The 15,456-nt window shown below is 38.3% G+C and overlaps 1 protein-coding gene across 1 annotated transcript; it reads right to left on the minus strand.

Annotated features, from left to right (window-relative positions):
• Nucleotides 1-1,079: 1,079 nt before the first annotated feature.
• On the minus strand, nucleotides 1,080-14,399 carry LOC137199842 (deubiquitinase DESI2). The gene is made up of 5 exons (XM_067614428.1): nucleotides 12,855-14,399; nucleotides 8,300-8,372; nucleotides 6,123-6,216; nucleotides 5,867-6,008; nucleotides 1,080-5,577 (listed from the first exon to the last, which is right to left on the minus strand). Exons 1-5 carry the CDS (start codon nucleotides 12,891-12,893, stop codon nucleotides 5,332-5,334), a joined length of 594 nt encoding a protein of 197 aa, XP_067470529.1. The 5' UTR covers nucleotides 12,894-14,399; the 3' UTR covers nucleotides 1,080-5,331.
• Between the last annotated feature and the right edge of the window lie 1,057 nt (nucleotides 14,400-15,456).

A 15,456-nucleotide genomic window follows, 5' to 3' on the forward strand; every position in this document is an offset into this window, starting at 1 on the left:
TATTTATTATTGTATTTTCTCATGTCATAATTGAATTGTTTTTGTTCTTCATACTTGTTTGTGGCACTGTTTTTATTGACTGTTTTCAATAAAGTTGAGAAAGAAAACAAAACTCGGTTGAAGAAAGTTGATGACTTTGCTCCCATGTCGTTCAAAACGAGTTTTGCACTGGTTGTACAAATTAACTACATATGAATGAATAGCAGCTCCACCAGCTGAAATACTATAAAATAATTTTAATTTTGAATTTAAAAAAAAAAAAAAAAAAGCAGAATCTTAAAAGGGGGACACAGACAGACATGGCAACCCAGTTCATAGTTCACGTTGCAAGAAAGCATACTGAAAATCTGTAAATCCAGTGCTCTGCATTACGGCTGCAACTAACGATTACTTTCATTTGTGAGTAATCTGTGGATTATTTTTCTCAATAAATAGTTGTCTGCCCTATAAAACGAAAGACAATGGTGAGATATGTCGATCATCATTTCCCAAAGCCCAAGATCCAACCTAAAAATGTCTTGTTTTTTCCTGACCAACAGTCCACAACTCAAAGATATTCAGTTTACTGTCAGAAAACTAAATAGATCAGAAAATATTCACAATTAATAAGCTGAAACCAGAGAATTTTAGCATTTTTTTCAGACTGTTGATTGTCTAATTGATTAATTGACAAATCTTTGCAGCTGTACTCTGCCTTAAATAATTCTCAATCAACTAATCACAGTTTTATATAATTATTTTCTCTTTTACTAGTATGATGTATTATATTTCACCTGTAGCCTATACAGCAGTTGTATACAGGTAAAATATAATACAACATACTTGTAAAAGAGAAAATGTTATGTTACATTTTATGATAATATTAATAATATTTTTTTGTTTTTAACTTGACATGTTGACTGAATATGTAATTTGCTCTTTGATTTCAGTATCATGTTCATTTATACATATTTTATGCTCTAATATATGATATATACTCTTGATATCCAAAAACATACTAAATTTTTACCCAACAAGTATATTTTTGAGGCAGATATATCAATATTTAGGAGTATTAAAAAATCCAATCATGCATAATACATAGGCCAGTATTATTTATTTACATAAATACATAACATAAACAAACATTAAATTTGTTTTTTTTTTAAGAATTGTGTCAGAGATATGTACTGACGCAGACATTTTACAGTTGAAAACAAGCTTATCATTCTCTCTGTAGGACAAATGTCTTTGTCTTAGACATTCCTCTACTGCAATGTATTGATACTTTGGCTGACATTCTGTATACACTGATACTGATATATCTGCAACTGATATATATTGGACCAGTCAATGTATCTGCCTAACTGTATTTAGAACTGGGCGAGGTGGATAAAATCCTTCATCACAGTATATATAATTTTATATAACAACTTGGATATATAGGGATCCTTGCAGATGGTAGCAGAATTACTTGTGTGACAGACGTCAACGTGTGAGGATGGAGGAACCCGGTCTGGATTCTTGCCTGTCACTAAGGGTGTGCCACAGGGATCCATTCTGGGTCCTGTCCAGTTGACCATTTCTATTAATGAAATTGTGTCTTCCCTACGTGGCTGCCAAACCCATCTGTATGTAGACGACACTATTTTATGCTGTATCTGTGATGCGGTTCAATTAGCCATTGAGAAACTGCAACTTTCCTTTCATGCACTGCAAAATTCCTTCATTGATCTCAGACTGATACTTAACGCAAATAAAACAAAATCTATGGTGGATGACTAATTCACATTCAATCACCATATCAAGAACCTTGTTGACAAATTAAAAATATTGGTTCTCTATACAGGAATAAATCTTCCCCCCAATCTGTAGGAAGAGGATTGTTGAATCAACCACCCTATCAGTCTTAGATTATGGGGATTTAATTTACAGAAATGCTGCTGCCTCCACATTTAGGCCTTTAGACCATTCAGCCCTGAGATTTATTACTGGTGATGGCAACAATACTCACCACTGTATCCTCTATGATAAGGTTGGCTGGCCTTCTCTGACCGAGAGGTGCAATTATCATTGGTATCTGTATATCTATAAAGCCCTGACTGGAAAATTACCATCATACATCACATCTCTGTTGCACAGGAACTCTGGTCCACTTCTAACCCGCTCCAGTGACTGCCTGGCTTTTCAGGTACCTCATGCCAGGACTGAACTTGGAAAGACTGCATTTAGTGTTAGTGCAGCAAACTCATGGAACCTCTTGCAATGTGACCTAAAACTGAGTACTCTCATACCACTTGGATACTTCATAAATATAATTAACAACTGTTCACTGCCTGTCTGTAACTGTTTTAACTGATTTTGTTGACTATGTTTGTTTCATTGTTGTTTGTGGGCTTTTTCTTGGCATCATTGTAAATGAGAGTCACCCTCAATGGTTTTCTGAGAATCTTAAATAAAAGTTGAAATGAAATATATGCTGACATAAGACATTTTCTAGTACAGTAAATTTAGAAATTGTTAATGGATAAAACAACCAGATAGACACAAATGTCTGTTTTTGGCTAATCCAGTGAAAGTAAAGTTAAATTCCTGACAAATCAAAGCACTTCATTGATACTAAAAACCATGTAAACATCAAATATTGTCATTAAACAGTCCTGCTCATTGATTTTTAACATTGCCTGCAGTTGCTGAATACAACCGCGAACTTAATGGAATAAACAGTATGGCATTATTTCTGACAGTTGACAAACTTATGTTGTTTCATGGTATAAATTGTCCACCTCTACCTATATTTGAGGCTGCAACAGAAGAAGCAGAACATTTCTTCGTTATTCCATCTCTTTATTCTAGTACTATACCATCATTCTTGAAATTGCCTTGGGTTAGGAAAAGGAAATACAAGGTTTAGGTTGACACAGTACAATAGAAAAAAATACCTGTCTGGTCTGCTCTGTAGAAAGTGCCAAAGACTTTTGGGCAATGGAATACTGATCACTGTACAGCCCCTGTCAACTCAAAATATAGCAAAAATCTGAACACAATACACTTGGTGAAATGTAAGACTACATCAAAAATAAATAAGGATATAGCTTATTTAAGAATATGAAGCACTTTATCAAGGTGTTCAGCAGGAATGAGGATTACTGTCACTATTACGAGTCATGATAACCTTCCTGAGAAAGGGTAGCTGTCCATGAACACACTACAGCAGGAGGGATGGAAAAATATTTAAATCACATGTGGCCTGGTTCACTGAGCTTTTGCATTAAAAAAAAAAAGCAAGCAACATGAGTAAAACTACAAGGAGCCAATGTTTGTCATCATCATCATCATCATAATAACCACCACCATCAGTATCAGAGGGAGAAATAGTCATTAATGGGTTTTTACCAGCAAAAATGCTAAATCCACATAATTATAAATAATTTATGACATCATATTATCTCGTCATGAGAATATGATTTTCTCACTGCAACAAATGCAACCTCAGAAATACATATTTTAAAAAAGGGTTGTTCCCTATCCTTAAAACACTTTGTATCTGTAAATATATTAAAGTTCAGTTCACAGCTGAAATAAAACAAACATAGAAATATGGTCTTAAAGGAATAGTTCAACCTTTTTTACACTTTCATGCCGAGAGTGAGATGAGGAGATTGATATCACTCACATGTTTATAGGATAAATATGAAGCTACAGCCAGAAGCTAGTTAGCTTAACGCAATGAAACGGCTAGCCTGATTAAAACATCAAATTTATGTTTTTACACTTGTTTTTGTATGGATCAAACAAAGAGAAATAACATGTTAATTAGTGAGCTTTACAGGTGCTGCTAGGTGGATTTTGTTATCTTTGGACAGAGCCAAGCTCGCTGTTTTCGCTAGCTACTGTTAGCTACAAAAACATCATCCTCTGTTCAAATTATACTTCAACCTTAACTTTTAGAACCGTAAAGTTATTTACTATTAACATCAATCCAACCACACTTTTTGATGTTTTTGCAACAAACAAGATATAACATGTTAATTAGTGAGCTTTAGGTGGATTTTAGGATAGCTGTTTCCACCTCTTTAAAGTCTTTATGCTAAGCTAACCGGCTGCTCACTGTAGCTTGATATTGATACAGTTGATACAGTTGCAAGTATGTATCAATCTTCTTATCTACCAAAATCTTTGCAAGAAAGGGAATAAGTCTCATAATATTGGACTGTTCCTTTAAGGACGGCTGTAATTTAAAGGAGAATACTGAATTTCTGCTTTTCTGTCTCTTGGCAGCTCAGTCTTGACCGGTTTAATGGTGAAAAAAAATTATTAGACCAGTGTCACCCAAGAACAATCTCTGGGCATAAATGTTCATTTCCAAGCCTGGAAGTTATTGCACCAATATAATATAAAGATCATTTGGATATAAAAGCGTAGACAAAAATTGTACTGGGTCACAAAGTCAATAATTGTCAGTGTAGCAGCTCGATTTTCTTTGTGTCTCTGAGATGTTCACAAATAGTGACTGGGCTGCCCAAGGCTGTATGAACAGCGACTATTTAAACTGAACAGTATTTGCCCTTGATTGTTTACAGTTGTCTATGACCGGGTTACACTGGCCAGGTTTAAAAGAAGTCTCAGCGGGTTTACTGTTTAAAAGAAGTCTCGGTTTAGATAATTTGTTTATACAAAAGGAAAGAGAGAAGAAATACTTGATGGTATGATCAGAAGTGTGTCGTCTAAGTTTAGTTGGATGTTTGTTATTTTGTCAAATTCTTTCAACATGCAATACATGGACTCAAGGATCAGACGAATCCTCTTTAACCCCAAAACCCTCTAAAATGGCCAAAGTAAACTATTAAAGTTCCACAAAAAGGAAGCGGAGTCAACAATATCAACTGAAGGCCACATAGAGGTTATTGAACGAGAACTTGTTGAGCAGATTAGCAATTTCCTGGTAATGTCACTATCAGTAGTCTCAGGTGTCTATACTACAAAAGCAGCTCTGAAGGCAGGGAACAAGGCTGACAGAGGTTTAAAGGTTCATGGAAAAGACTAATAATAACGTACTACAAATTTCAGATCTACAAGTGGTTGTTGTTGTTGAGTCTGAGCCATGCTTCAGTGCTCAGGTCAAAGTTCGCCTCTGACTTCCTGTCTTGTGTAGAAAGGACAGGCAGGGCCTCTGTAGGTCTGAAGTCTCTGGCAGCAGCTCTCTTCGTGAAGAGGCGACTCTTCTTTTCCTGCCTCTTTACTCAGAGGACAAACAGTATGAGGTCAGGTGGTTGTTCAAGCCAACTAATGCCACTTCAGCCACGAGCAGCGGTGGCAGGAAGGTCCGGAGGTCAGAGTATGCGAGGCAGTTCACACCCTCGTGTGGCGACAGCTGCGGGAGGAACCCGAGCCGGTGGCACCAGCGCCGGACGGGGACGACGGGTCGTCGTCGCTCGACTCGTTCTGCTCCTCTTTATGGAGGCCGAGGCTGATGTGGCTCTGCAGGGCGGCCGGAGTTAACCACTCCTTAGGTAAGCAGCTCTGCAGGAAGGGGATGCAGGAGCTGAAGTAGGCAAGTCTGTTGACCCAGCGAGGGATTTCCCGTCCACACAGCAACTGAAAAAAAGTCAAAATATCTGATCATGTGAGCTGCAACTTACTATAACGTCTTTGTTTTATGTCTATTGATGTGTTAGACATTTAAAAAGTAGCATTAAATGAAACCAATAGATGTAATGTTTTTGTGGATGTATTACATGCTTAAAATATATTCTTTATGTATATATTAAAGGGACACTCCAGCTTTTCCTATAATGTACATTAAATATATATCAGAGTTAAAAATAAAAAAACATTGGACAGTAAAAACAGTATCAGAAAACTTTCTTTTTTCCCCAAGACTGACCTCAGACAACGAGGAGGAGAAATGGTTGCAATTTTTGTGCATGAGGTGGTAGGCGTTGCCTTTGAACTCTTTACCGAGCTCTTCCATGATTTTATCTATGTCCTCCTCTGTGAAATCTGTGGTGCCCAAAACAATGGCCTCCCTGTTTAAAAAAAACACAGAAAGAAGAGGACTCATCAACACACTTATCTCTACCTAATTACCATTACAGTAACAACGTCACAGTGGCATTGTGTGCTAAACTGTGAACACTCACTTGAATTTGAATGTCTCTCCCAGTTCAGCGGCATTTCCAGGGTTGATCTCAAAGATGCCACTGAAAGGGTATGGATGCCCCCCGTATGCAAATTCTATGTGGCAGAGTACAAAGATGCAAAACACAGTGAAACTCTTCAAATGGAAGCACTTAACAACTGTAATTACACAGAATCAAGCATTTATTCATTGTCACACTGTATTTAAATCATTAGGCCTGACTAATTACAGGCCTTTCTGCCTTGTATTTACTGCAGTATAACGGAAAACAGTGATGAACTTTAGGGGCACAGCTTATCGAATACAGTGCCTTTAAAAAGGTATGTAGCTTTTGACACTGCAACAACAATCATACTGTGCTGTGCCTGTCAACTAAGAAAGTAACAAATATACTGTTACGGATCAACAAGTAGTCCAGGATGAAATAAGAATACACTTTTTTGGGCAATTTGTGCTTTTTGCTATCTGGTGAAAACCAGATAATCCATCAGATTTATAAATAGTTTATTTAGCTTAAAAACTATGAGAATCTTCTCAACCAACACAGAAACACAATCCACAAGTTTGTCTGAAAAATTAAGAATCACCAAATTTGGAGACTGGACAGAGATGTATTATAATTAGAAGTCTCCATATGGTAAATGTAAATGTGCTGCATTTATATGGCGCCTTTCTTGTCTCACTAACGACTCAAAGTGCTTTACAATACATGCCGACATTCACCCTTTCACACACACACTCATACACTGATGGTGCAGCCATCTGGAGCAATTTGGGGTTCAGTATCTTGCCCAAGGACACTTCAACATGTGAACCGGAGGAGCCGGAGATTGAACCACTGACCTTCTGTTTACTCACTCTACCTCCTGAGCTGCAGCCGCCCCATATGTAAACATTTTAGTCAAACTTTTGTTGATGTTTTAACGTCATTTGAAGGACCACATACTCTGCAGTGGAACAAATATTCAGATTCTTTACTTAAAGGGGACATATCATGCTTTTTTTGTGATTTTCTGTTACTTGTATACTGTTATGATGTCGGATTTCTATGTTAAACATGGTCAAATGTCTAAGTATTATCAGTAAAATGAGCCTAAAGTATCAAAATACAAACTAAATTGTGATAGATATATATTATTAGATTATTATTACTGGCAAACAAACATATATGTCATTTTGAGCTTATTTTAACTACTTTATGTATTCTTTGGTAGTTTAAACTATAACAACGCACATATATACAGTATATTTTTAAAAAAATATTATATGTTTTGTGTGTAAAATCTTAATCTGCAAGATAACTCATAATTATAGCTGCCATATAAATGTATTGAAGTAAAAAATTTTGCCTCAGAGAGTATAAGTATAAAGTAGCAGAAGAAGGAAATAAGTAAAGTACAAGTATGTCACCATTGTATTTGGGTAAAGTAATTTGACCAGTGTCTGTGGGTTGAAATCACTTTTTGGTTCATGAAACTACTTCTCTTTGAAAACTCTGTTGGATAAACTCAAAGATGCCTGGTCATTACTCTCCAGCAAGACCAGACTCTTTTGATTAAACTCACATCCAAAACTTTTTTTCTGAAACCCATAAATCTGTGGTCCCGGGTCTCATACGTCGCACAGATTCTGTTCAGATGTTAGACTATAGGCAGCAAGAGTCAGTAAATATAACTTTTTATGACTATTTTATGACTTCTATTTCAGCTCTTGCAGTTGGAAGTTGTCACCTGACAGCGATGGCATATGAAATGCAATATGATGAAATTCATGGGATTTTATGCAAAAATATGCAGCAAGCATCAGATATTATGCCTAAATTTCATAAAAAGGAATTATTTCCTGCCCTAGTATGGACTGTATTTTCACTAACATCATATTTCTTGGTGCACAGAACCAATATTTCTGGTTGCAAGGACATAATGGAATTCTCAGTGATCCAGTTTCACGCTGGTTTCTGCCTCCCCTTTTTTTTCAAAGCGCACACACAACACACATAGTGAGTCATTGGTGAGTCAACCCAGAGAAATGGGGTCATGTTATTAGGAACACAATCCCATTTTTAAAACCAGACTTCATCTACGTCCGTGAAAGCAGCCTTGTGTATCTCTCGATCAGACGGTGATGTGAGTTCAGCCTGTTCACAAACTGTAATGGGATTTCAGAGACATGTCTTACCTCTGCCATAGATCTCAATGCCTGAGTGGAAGACTCCAATACCCAGATTGGAAGTGTATTCGTTTATCCAGTACTGAAGACAAAGAGGGAAATAAAAAGAGAGAGAGTTAGGAGGAGAAGAATAATTAAGGATCAATATCTTTTATTATTTGGTCATTAAACAAAAAAAATGTCTAAAAATAGATTTAATCAGGCAGGAAACAGTGCAGCAGCTGAGTAGAAAATACTATTATACTGAACCTGAAACTAATACATCAGCTTTGATTGATGGATGAATTATAATTTACAGGAGAGACGCTGATCTCTGTGACTTTGAAGGCTACATGATACTGATGAAGAGGTAGATCCTATGATTAATAATCAATAATAATGGAGCAAAATGACTAAATTGCAGTTTTGCTAATCAATTCAATGTAAAGAACTTCATTTTTTCATTAAAGTTTGACATTTTGAGAAATACACTTATTTGTTATATGATAAGATCAATAGCACTCTCATATCTGTACGGTAAACATGAAGCTATAACCAGCAGGCAGTTAGCTTAGCTTAGCATAAAGACTGAAAACAGGTGGAAACAGCTATCCTGACTCTGTCCAAGGGTCCAAGTGTTGTCGCTTTTACACTGTACAGATTAAACAAACAACACATGGTAATTAGTGAGCTTTAGAGATGCTTGTAGGTGAATTTTTAGCTTTGGACAGAGTCAGGCTAGCTGTTTCCCTTCATTTCCAGTCTTTGTGCTAAGCTAAGCTAATCACCTGCAGGCTGAGAGTGATATTGATCATCTCTTCCAACTCTCGGACAAGAAAGCCAATTAAATAAATTATAATGTTGGCATCAGGACTAACCGGTAAGTGTTCTTTCTACACATTATATCCTCATTTGACCCAACAAGAGTTGAATAATAATGTAATGAAATGATTTCTTCTCCACATCTGTCAAATACAGATGTTGGAACTGTCAAGTAATTATTTAATAGTATTCGATTGATATAATTTATTTCACGGGTTTAGACAACTCTTGGGCTGTTTTTAAGGTGCCATTTGAGGTTTTTGTATGGGATGTTTACATGATTCTTTTCTTTTACCAATGTTACAATCAAATTTTGTTTAATTCTAATTTTTTGGCATGATCTTGTGAGGTGGCTGCAGCTCAGTTGGGAGAGCAGGTTGACCATTAATTGCAACGCTGGCAGTGTGATCCCATAGATCCTCCTGTAGACATGCTAAAGTGTCCCTAAAGCAAGATGCTGAACCACAATTCCTCCCACTGTATGTGAAAATGTAAGACGAATTAATTAAAGCACTTGATGATATTTGTTTGATGTTGTTTGTCTGTGAATCATTGTTATTGCCGCTTCATCTTCACCGGGACAAATTGTTCATTTCAATTCCTTAAAGGTTTAATTAATTTTCAAAAAAACTGTTAATCTGCATTTAACAGCAAACATTCATTCATGTGTTGTCTTTCTCTACTTATTCCTATTAGAGATTGTAAGAGTGGGGGCATCCCAACATGCACTGCGCAGAAAACACACCCAGGACTGATCCACCATACAATCAATCCCACACTGAGTCTCTGATCTATCTGACCTGCACATCTTTGGACTGTGGAAGAAAATATTCACATGATTAAAGATCCTGTCCATCAAACCTGGGTCGGCGTTATTTTCTGCCACCCTGTCGCCCTTCATCGCAGACCATCAGAAGCTGATTCGTGACAGGACCCCTCTCTCTCTCCGCCCCTCACCCACTGACACTCCCATACCCGTAGACACCCCTGAGGAAACATGCTAAAGGCTATCCACGCTGTCCCAGCTGTCCTCTATTAATAATAGAACACATTTCCGGGCTCAGACTGATTCAATAAAAGCATATCCACCACTTTGCTTTGCGTCTACAGAGTCTTCTCATGTTTCTGCAGTGACCTCTACCCTATTGGCTCACTGGCTTTTTGCTATTTCACACTAGGGACACAAATGGAAATCTTTAAAGCAAAACCAAGCAACCTCTAAGCATCCTACAAGAAAATAATCTATTCTTCCACCTGAGTGAAATGAGACTGTGACAAGCTGCAGATAAAAATGACCTGACTTTCCCCTTGACTGCCTAAATAAGCGACTCCCGGAAGAATTATGGGAGCTTTTCAAGTCCCCTATCTTGCTTTTGTAAATCATACTTCTCTGATTCTGCACTCTCTCTCTCTCTCTCGTGTGAAATCATGTTCTGTGCCAACGCTGCTGTAACGATCCGTGTGGTCTACCCAATGATCCCCTGCCTTTGCAGATACAGCATGCACCACTACACACATCTACCAGTCACACTGATTTCACATTGAAGCTCATCGATTCATCATCATCATCATCATCATCATCATCATCCCTCTTCGGATGATTCACTCTCAGGCGGATCTCGCTGCCTCCTCGTGTTTAATTCTCAGCAAAGAAGTATTTAAGTCTGACTCTGACTGTCGCCGCCCCTCGTGATGACTTTCGCCCCCTCTTCAACAGCCCCTGCATGACCTGTTAAGTCCCGGCACAGCAGAGCCGCGCTGGAATTTAATCAGCTGTTTGAGCAGCTGTCACTCCTGGGCCCCACTGAGGTTCTCATCAGTGAGAAGGCTTGAAGATATCAAGAGAGGCCAAAACTGCACCTGGCTTTGTGTTTGAGTGTTATATGCGTACGTGTCTTGAGAGATAAAAGATGAGAACACTTGTTGAAATACTTTACTGCAAGTGAGCAAAAAAATTTTTTTAAAAAACCCCAAACATTTGGAGACAAACAGATTCCTTTAGGATGAGAGTTTTTCCACAGTCAACCACAGACTTTCTATAATTATTTCATTGGTAACATTTCATTTGTACACCCACCCACACAGCCATTTAGTAATCATGAGCAAATTATTTTTAAAGAATGAATAAATGGATTTAACACACTAAAATATAGTGGTGAGCACATATAAGGATCTATATTATAGTATTTAATGTAGTATTTCTCAACAGCTATAACTCCTTCATAACAACATTTGTAACTGGTGTGTAAACATATAAAATGTGTCTTTTATATGAACATGAAATATGAACTGTTTATTTATTATATTGTTAAATTCATATTAAACCCAATTTTTGACACTAGTTACTATATTTCTTCTATAGTCATAAATGTATTTACACTCATTAGTTACCTCTCTGCTGTAAATAGTAATTCATATTGTGAGTGGACGGGTATGCACACTTGTACATGATCTACAATATTTATTAATGAATATTTAGTTATAACTTCTTCACTCCAATGACAAGATGCTGCTGAAAGCTCCGTAAGAAATCAAATAAGAGGACTTTGAGTTACAGCAAGACTTTTTTTTGTCAAATTACGTCAAATGTAAGTGAAGCTTCAAGCTCAACATGTCTTCACCAGTTTTAACACATTTATAAACCCATTTGTGAATGATTTGTACAATAAAATCTGTTTATAAATGTTAATGTTTTATAACACACTGTGAGGGAATCATTAAATATGATTACAGCTGTGTTATATCATTAATTAAATGTTTACATACCATTTATAGAACAGGCAGAAGTTATAACTGTTGACAAATACAATAATAAACATTTAAAACGTCCTTATAGCTGCTTACAACTACACTATAGTGTGTTATAAACAATCGGGTGTTATATACTACACCAGTATGAATAAACTTCACTACTGCATGAATATTTTGCTGTAATTGGAGTAATTCTCTTATTTACAACAACTACGTGTTGCATAACATTCACACAGGACACTGTTCAGCAGTACAGAGGACCAGGCTGTGGGCACATGTCTGAATGAGGACCCTTGTCCTTTGCCGGTGTGTGTGTGGGGTTTGTGTGAGTCTGTGTGTGTGTGTACACGTGTGCGTGTGTGTGCATCATGTGAGCTGTAGGCACAGTGACAGAGGTCAGGGGGTTTAGGGAGGCTCTTGTTTCACAGCAGGCCATAGGTCAGAGTATGAAACTCTAATTTTCATCTACAAGGTATTAAGTCCAAAATTAATTGGCCGCTCTTAGTATTTCAAAGGCCAATTTGACTTTTTTTTTTAATCCAGTGATACCTCAGAATTTGGCTACGTGCAGTAACACAATGCAATGCCTGCAGAGATTCAGATGCACCATATGCACCTGGTCAGCTATACATACCAGCCATCCCTCTTCATCGGTTAGTGTTGCAGTAAATCTATAATGACGGGTGTGACTGTGCTCACCAAGTTCCATAGAAAATGATCATATTTTGATTTAACAGTCCACCAGTGTTTAGAAGTCCACAGGAGTATAATTTAAAGCAGAAAAATCAACATTTGTGTGTTTACACCCGCAGACCTTTGCTGCAGGCACAACACCACCTTATTTTTCATGTGATATTTGTGTTCAAATAGGCTCCGAGTGTGAAGTGAAACAGGTGGCTCTGCTATTTCTACTGCTGCATTCACCTCCTATGCTGCTGTGTGATTAAATATTCTCTGCCAGAAACAGACAAGAAGAAAAGGTGAGTGCAGTTTGGTTCAGGAGGACTCTTACCATATCATACACGTTAAGGATGACAGGTTCATTGGCCATGGTTTAAACCTGAGCTGGAAAGGCAAACGTCCCCCGCCCTCCACGTTTTAAGGTTGTCAGCACCTCCACACCCTTGTGAAGTCACAGGGCCACACGGTGGACAGCAGGAGCAGGAAGCGGGCAGCTGGTGGAGGTATGGAGGCTGCTCATTCCCCCTCCCCTCCCCTGCAGGGCGCAAGTGCACGGACACAACTCTGCGCGTAAAAAAGACAAGAGAAATGTCTAAAAGACACCGGACCACCTGAAGCTTAGGCGAGATGTCACAGAGACTTTATCACAAGTAAGGTCAGGAAAGCATACAACTCAAATCCCGGCGTTGGAAAGCGAAGTGCAGCAGTGGACGCGGCCCATCTCCAGCTGCTCCAAAAATATCTGTTGTAAAAGGGAAACCGATGCCGGCAGGAGGAAGTGTAGCCTGTTTGCCAAATACAAGCAACCGCCGCAGCTCAAATGATCAAATCAGAGGTGATAATGTGATCCAGAGCCAGGACATGAAGGGCCTGCGAGTGTTGCAATCAGGAGCGCCCTCCTGTCATCACGGGCGAAAAGGCGGACCGATGTCGACGATGGAGGCGGAGTACGGGCCATTTTTACGCGGAGGTTGTTGGAGCAGCTGTGGGAGAGGACGCCCGGGCCATGGTGGTTAATTACAAGAGCCAAGTTCACCAGCAGCATCCCCGGCCGGTGCTGCTGCTGCTGCTGCTGCTGCCGCTGCTGCTGCTGTTGCCGCTGCTGGCCCGCATCCAGCATCCTCTTCGCCTGGAGGAGAGGCTCTGCACAAACCTCCGCGACATGACTCCTCCAGCAAAACACAAAACCGTTCAGACAAAAAACAGGCTTTAAAAATGTATATCAGAAAGTCCCAAAGCAGCCGAGATCCATCCGTATGGTGAGGTTGTTATCCGGTACCGGCTCTGCCTCTCTCTCTCTCTCTCTCTCTCTCTCTCTCCCTCTCCGGTTGGGACTGAAGCGTTTGATTACGTCATATCTGCCTCCGAGGCAACATCCTCCAACAGCTGATGTGAGGCAGAGCTGCTGGTGGGTGTACAGGAGCACATTTTGTTACAAAACACACCACTTTACTATTTCTGTCAACGTATGCTGACAGAAATAATGTTTCCGTGCTGGAGTTTGTTTAATATTCACCTTCATTCGTTCTATCTGGTTTATCTTAAAACCGCACAGATGATACACAAAATTATTTACTTCATATTCAGTGGCTGTTTGAAATTAGAGAGAGTCAGTATTAATTTAGGGGAATAAGTATGTTTAAAAGAACAAGGTAAGGAGTAGGGCTGGGCAATACATCAATATTCCATTGATATCATGATATGAGAATAGATAGCATCTTTGGATATCGTAATATCGTGATATGGCATGACTGTTGTCTTTTCCTGGTTTTAAAGGCTGTATTACAGTAAAGTGATGTCATTTTCTGAACTTACCAGACTGTTCTAGCTGCTCTACTATTTGCCTTTACTCAATTAGACATTATATCCACATTACTGATGATTATTTATCAAAAATCTCATTCCCTACAATATTGTTGCAATATCGATATCAAGGTATTTGGTCAAAAATATTGTGATATTTGATTTTTTCCATATCGCCCAGCCCTAGTGGGGACAAATATAAAAAAAAATAGATATATATCTGTCAATAACTTGTGGAATAGTTGTGACAAGGAATTAAGGATGTGTATTTCACTTTACAAATTTAAAAACCTGTTTAAAAATAAGGTGGTAAGTAAATATAAAACGGAGGTATGATCATCATTATTGAATATGAAACGTTTAGAACTTTTGTTTTTATTTTGTTTTTGTGTAGCCTAAATCTATAGTGAAAGGGTTGCCTATTAGAATATTAACATAATAAAAACTACTACTTGTATTAGCCAACCATTAAAAGCCGTTGTGATGCGTTCAACAAGATAATTCACTTTAACTTTAGACCCATTATTGTCGTTAGAAATATTTATAGTTGTGTTTGCGACATGGTTGCTGCACTCAGGTTAAAATGGTTAGAAAATACATATATATACTAATGCTGTGATATAGTTTTTGATTTTGTGATATGAAACATTAGCGACTTGGCTAAAAACAAGTTGAAGGTTATGTAATTAGGACTAGCTGCACTATGATTCACTTTAGTTCACTTATTTATCATTAATTTATGGTTTAATACCATTGTACTATGCTAACAAACATTAAAGGTACACTATGCAGGATTTGTCTGTTGCTTTTGGTAAACAAACAGCATTCACAGTTAGCCCCTCCTCCCTGGCTCAACTAGAGAGCAAGAGAGAGAGCAGCAGTGGTCAAGCGAGCTAGAGAGTGAATGAAGAGAGCGAGCAGCACTGGTGAATCAGATAAATAAAATATTATTTTCTGATTGTTTCACAGTGGTTACTTTCTAAAGCACAAATGAACACGCCCACACTTCTGCACAACCCTGCGGGAAGGTGCCGCATTGCTGGATTTTGTGTGAATGCAGAGCTTCATCCTGTCCGCTTTGGCCTCTCTGCTCTGTGTGTGTGTGTAGCTCAGCCCCGCCCTCGGTCACG

The sequence above is a fragment of the Thunnus thynnus genome, chromosome 16 (assembly GCF_963924715.1).
Source record: "Thunnus thynnus chromosome 16, fThuThy2.1, whole genome shotgun sequence".
NCBI classification, from domain to species: Eukaryota; Metazoa; Chordata; class Actinopteri; order Scombriformes; family Scombridae; genus Thunnus; species Thunnus thynnus.

Excerpts from the sequence above, each read along its gene's own strand:
- LOC137199842 (XM_067614428.1), bottom strand. The coding sequence starts at position 12,893 with ATGGCCAATGAACCTGTCATCCTTAACGTGTATGATATG. Across the intron at positions 8,373-12,854 it reads TCCTTAACGTGTATGATATG|TACTGGATAAACGAATACAC; the intron begins GTAAGAGTCCTC and ends CTTTGTCTTCAG. Across the intron at positions 6,009-6,122 it reads GGAGAGACATTCAAATTCAA|GGAGGCCATTGTTTTGGGCA; the intron begins GTGAGTGTTCAC and ends TTTTTTAAACAG.